Consider the following 5233-nt stretch of genomic DNA (forward strand, 5'->3'; position numbering starts at 1 on the left):
AAATCAATGATTATTTCAGGTGTTTTCTTTTATTAACATTTGTGTTGGCTGCTCAGATCCATCGAGTAAATATACAAGGTTAAACAACAACACGCAAAAGGAGAAAAGGGCTCCACAACAGCTGATATTCAATATTTTCAATATGTTAATCTAGGAAGAGGGTCCATTTTTGCCTTTGAAACAACATTTCTAAACGTAACTGACGCCATAGACCATAAGCTATGTGTGTGAAACGACTATTACATGGAGACCCAATATAAAAATTGACCTTTTACTCAAGTCATGTGACCTACCCATATCTAAATGGCTACAGTTGAATCCACGTATTTTACGACAAAAATCATCACCTGTGCCCCGGGAGTCTTAGCATCTTGAACAAGAAACCATGCCTATCGTACCCGAGATCACACAATTTCCAAGGGGTAGTAGCTAATTTTTTTAAAATCAAACTTTTCTGAACATGTTCACTCAGAACACCAACATGCAACTTCAAACCAGCAATCTTCAGATTCTTAGCCTCCTTCTCAGACTTTATGACGGTACGTCGTTCTTGTAACTCAGTAATTTTGTTTTCGATCATTTTCATCTCTTTATCCAATTTAGTTACCTCCTCTATATTCTCAATCATCTCCCTTTCAACATTTTCTATCTCTCCTACATGTTGTCCGTATCCTTCCTTGATCGATAGTACTTTATTCAAGCGGTATTGAAGCAATGTAACATCAAATCCGTGTTTTTCCAAATGACTAAGACTTTCAAAAAAGCTATCAAATGTATCTCTAGGATCATCAATACACAACGTCGATATCTTCTCAAACAAACTGGCAAAGGTTACCATGATACCAATTGCTGATCCTTCACAAAACTCCTCTCTGTTTTCAGCCGAAGGTTGAAAATGTGGCTTTTGGGGCACAATTTTGAAGACATACATAGATTCAATTGTTCGCCAGAGTCATGATTTCTTCAAGAAAGGCAAACTCCGGTCTTCATCCAACGAGCTTCCACTTTTGGCATCCATAACAAGAGATTCTACCAGAACATCAACCTGTCCACTTCCCTGATTCCATTCATTGACATGCTTACCACAGGAAAGTCCTAGAACGGAATCAAGCATACTCAACAATTTCATAAATATACAAGTGATGAACTACATTCTGTACACGGCCTAGCGAGAAAAGAGAGGAAATGACCAACAAAAGAAAATGAGGATTCATAAATCTGATGAAGCAGCTTACGTAAATCTTCATCACCTGAAGAGTGGATTGCTCCTATCCATGCTGATAGAGGTAGATCCTCATCAGCATGTTGGAAATCCCAGCACTCGGCAAGTGAACCTCCATTGTTTTGGGATCATCACTCGTCCTTCCTCTCAATGCATCTTGAGAGGCTATACAATTAACAAGTAAAATGTTAGTTCACAATTATAAACCGAGCAACCATAAACTACGGAAGAAAAAACATACACAATTATATATAAAAGTCAGGTAACTGACAGAAAAATATGGTAAAAGTGTGATTGATAACATGCAGAAAATTTCCTCCCAGTATCACCCTCTTGTCTCTTATCCCCAAGCCACAAACTTTTCCTTTCATGTGAATCACTAGTCCAACCTTTTTTTCCTATTAATTCCTACGGTACCTACCATTATTCTACTATCATTTAGTAAACCACTTGGAAAACTCATTTAAGAAAATATTAACTCATAAACTTGGGTTAAACATTGGAAGTGCCTACCCCAGTGCATCCCAAAGAGCGGAGAGTCTCATTTACCTGCCAGCTCCATCCTTTTCTGTTTTGACCAATCAGCTTCATTACTCATACAGTCTTTTACAACTTCTTTATCAGCAAGACCTCCAGTTCCATTTTGCTCCTTACCTAGAAAGCATAACAGTAAGTTTACATATACACCCGTAAAAGAGCTAAAGCTTAATTATTATATATCAGCAACAAAAGCTTTTGGACTTGTAACTACTGATTTTCGTGGTTTTCCCCTCTTTCCATTTTGATTGCTTATACCAACTTTATGCTCCTTCGTTTCCTATATAAATAAGATCAACAGTTAAAAGAAGTATCAAAAGAAAATATATGTAGGAAAATAAGTCACCAAGGGGATTCTTATTCCATGTTTGATAGAATAGCAAGATAAAGAAGACGGGAACCAGGCTTAAGAAAAAGAAAAAAAATTCAGCAAAATGAGCTAACACACGAAAACGCCAGTTAATTAGGCATTAATTGAAAAAAAACAGATAATTTTGTTTACTTTCTACGAGCCATTTCCATTATACCAGTAGCACATCTACACATTTTGCTCACAAGAAAAAAGAGAGGATGACCTAATGTTTAAAGAGGGTGGGGGAGTTTCATGAAAATGGAGGTGACAGCATTTCATTTTCAGGGGTTCAGAATAATTTACAACAACAAAGTTTACATGCGAGTACTTTCAGAAACCAAGTCCAAAACCAGGCACATTATGGTAAATTGCTCGACTTTCATTAGCACTTGAGGATGGTACTGGTGAAGGTTATAAAAAAATATTCAGTTGACCTCTAAGTGCAATATTAAACACTTTCAAGACTTGGTTCCTACTAAGAATTTACGCCACTTCAAATTTAATAGCAGTTTTATCTCAGCCAGAGACTACTGACATGTTTCTATTGCTGACTGAATCATTTACATTTTTCAGAAGATCCCTTATCTGAAAAGATTTCCCATTCCGTAAAGTCTTTGTGAACTTTGTTGTTAATCCAGAGATGATAGGCATATCAACTCCCTTTGTTTTAACCTCCCCTTCATTAATTTCTTCTGCAATCTCTATAATTCCTTCCTCAGCTGAAAATATGTTTCACATTATTTTAAACAAATTATTAAATCAATGTACATTTACCAATAGCTATATGTAGCTGCTGTCAAAACCTGTGGGACTTTACCAGGTGATTTTATAGTTCTTGTTCTTTTTTTCATAGGGATATTTGTTTTACTGTCAACCGAACCAACTTTCTGCTTCTTAGCCTTCTGCATTAGTGAGGAGAAATGGAGGTCAAATGAAAGTAGCAGAGATAGTGCTGATCAAGAAGATTAGATAGTTTAGCCAACAAAAGCAAAACGACAATAATCAATTATCATTACTGTAGGCCGAAAACATTCACAACAAAGTAGACTCTAACCACCACAGAAGTCTAGGCAATAGTCCAGTACTATTACAAAATTTAAGGCATTCAACAAACCAACTAGTTGAAAAATACGGATAGATTTTAAAGAAAAGTGAAACATATAATCCAGAAAAGATCCATCAGGAAACTCTGGAAATAAAAGTATGTTATAGTTCAAGAGAAGAGAGAATTAATTGAAAGAAAGATAGCAGAAAAGAAGAAAGGAATATAGAGAAAATGAGAAGTTCATTCATTCAAGTCATGAGGAAATTGACTCAGCATACAGGTCTTATTTAGTTACAAATTGTACTGAGAATCTAAGGATGCCAGGTGGCTGTCCTTTACTAACTAACTCTATCTTTTCTTCTCTTCTGCAGGTACTGGGCTTCCGGATTTAGGCTGCTCCAACTCAACCGGGTAAGTTAATACTCACCTGCCATTCACGTGTTCTATAAATTTCCCAATTCATTCCCTTCAATCCCTAACCCTCACTCTTCAATTCCCAATTCTTTCTTGTTTCCTCGTCTCCCTTATTCTCCTACTGTGACAATACTTGCCCCTTGAGATGATCCTTGTCCCCAAGGATCAAATGTTGGAATTTGGCCCTTGAGAACTGAAAAATCTTCCCAAGCGTCATTTGCTTCATCCAGATTCTCCCATAGAACTAAAAGTTGAGTCACCGGTTTGTTGTTACGATTAACAATACGCCTGCCCATTATCTTCAAGGGTTGGATTTTGAACTGACCATCTTCATCTACTGCAGGAGGATCGGTAGCAGATGTCGATGATTCCCCCAATGCGTTTCTTCAGTAGGCTAACATGGAATACGGGGTGCAGTCGTGATGTCGCAGGTAAGTCTAAACGATATGCAACTTCTCCGATTTTTTCCAGAATCTTGTATGGACCATAATACTTGGCTGCCAATTTCAGATTCCTTCGCAAGGCTAGTGAAGTTTGTCTGTAAGGTTGCAATTTGAGGTAAACCTCGTCCCCAATTTCGAATACTCTCTCTGATCTTTTCTTGTTTGCATGTTGCGTCATTCTATTGCTAGCCAATTCCAATTGCTGTTTAACTAGTTGTCGAATTTCCTCTCTGTTGTTCATCATTTCACTAATAGTTTGTACTTGAGAGTCTGTATGCCATACATAGTTGGGGGTTTGTAGCCATAGAGGGCCTGGAAAGGAGTGAGTCGTATGGCGGTGTGGTAGGTGGTGTTGTACCACTACTCGGCATGGGGTAACCATTTAGCCCATTTTTTAGGTTGAAAAAAACAGAGTCCTCGGAGATATTGTTCCAAACATTGATTGACCCTCTTTGTTTAGCCATCTGTTTCTGGATGGTAAGCAGTACTAAACAAGGTTCTAGTGCCCAGTTGTTTCATCAGTTCCCTCTAAAAGACACTAGTGAATGTCTTATCTTTGTCGGAAATGACCATTTTAGGTTGACCATGTAGTTTATAGACATTGTCTAGGTATAATTTAGCTACCTCAGCTGTAGAATAAGGGTGAGACAGTGCCAAGAAATGACTGTATTTGGTGAATTTGTCCACTACAACTAGGATGCAATTTTTCCTTAGGGATGTAGGCATGCCCTCTATAAAATCCATTGTAATGATTTCCCAGGCTTGGTTAGGAATAGACAGGGGCTGTAACAATCCAGGCTTTGCTATATGTTTCACCTTAGTTTGCTGAAAAACTGCACAACACTTCAAATGAGTAGCCATTATAGCCTTAAGTCTAGGCCAATAAAAACTAGATTTTATCCTGTGATATGTAGCATGTGCTCTTGAATGACCTTCATGTGGGGAATCATGAAAGGTTTGAAGGATTTGTAGTCTAAGAGTTACAACAGTCCCAATATATACCCTTCCATTGTATCAGATGACACCCTTTGAATATTTTCATCTAGTGTCAGCAATAGGACTGACATCCAGGATTAAAATCCATTCAGTAGCTAGCTTTTCCTCCTTGTAGTTGTCCTCTACCTCCTGAACCCAACTGGGTATTAACAACGTCACTCCCATAGCAAAGCATTGAGCTTGATCTTTCCACTGCCTGGATAAGGCATATGCAACCACATTAG

General features: G+C 37.9%; 1 protein-coding gene across 1 annotated transcript; it reads right to left on the reverse strand.

The window, feature by feature from the left end:
- Nucleotides 1–676: 676 nt before the first annotated feature.
- On the reverse strand, nucleotides 677–3866 carry LOC120135386. Its single transcript, XM_039151656.1, has 7 exons — nucleotides 3704–3866; nucleotides 2929–3063; nucleotides 2646–2830; nucleotides 1943–2039; nucleotides 1772–1876; nucleotides 1236–1387; nucleotides 677–1095 (listed from the first exon to the last, which is right to left on the reverse strand). The coding sequence occupies exons 1-6, from the start codon at nucleotides 3864–3866 to the stop codon at nucleotides 1269–1271; spliced, it is 804 nt and encodes a 267-aa protein (XP_039007587.1). The 3' UTR covers nucleotides 677–1095; nucleotides 1236–1268.
- Nucleotides 3867–5233: the final 1367 nt, after the last annotated feature.

This window comes from Hibiscus syriacus, unplaced genomic scaffold (assembly GCF_006381635.1).
Source record: "Hibiscus syriacus cultivar Baekdansim isolate YM2019G1 unplaced genomic scaffold, ASM638163v2 tig00110607_pilon, whole genome shotgun sequence".
NCBI lineage: Eukaryota > Viridiplantae > Streptophyta > Magnoliopsida > Malvales > Malvaceae > Hibiscus > Hibiscus syriacus.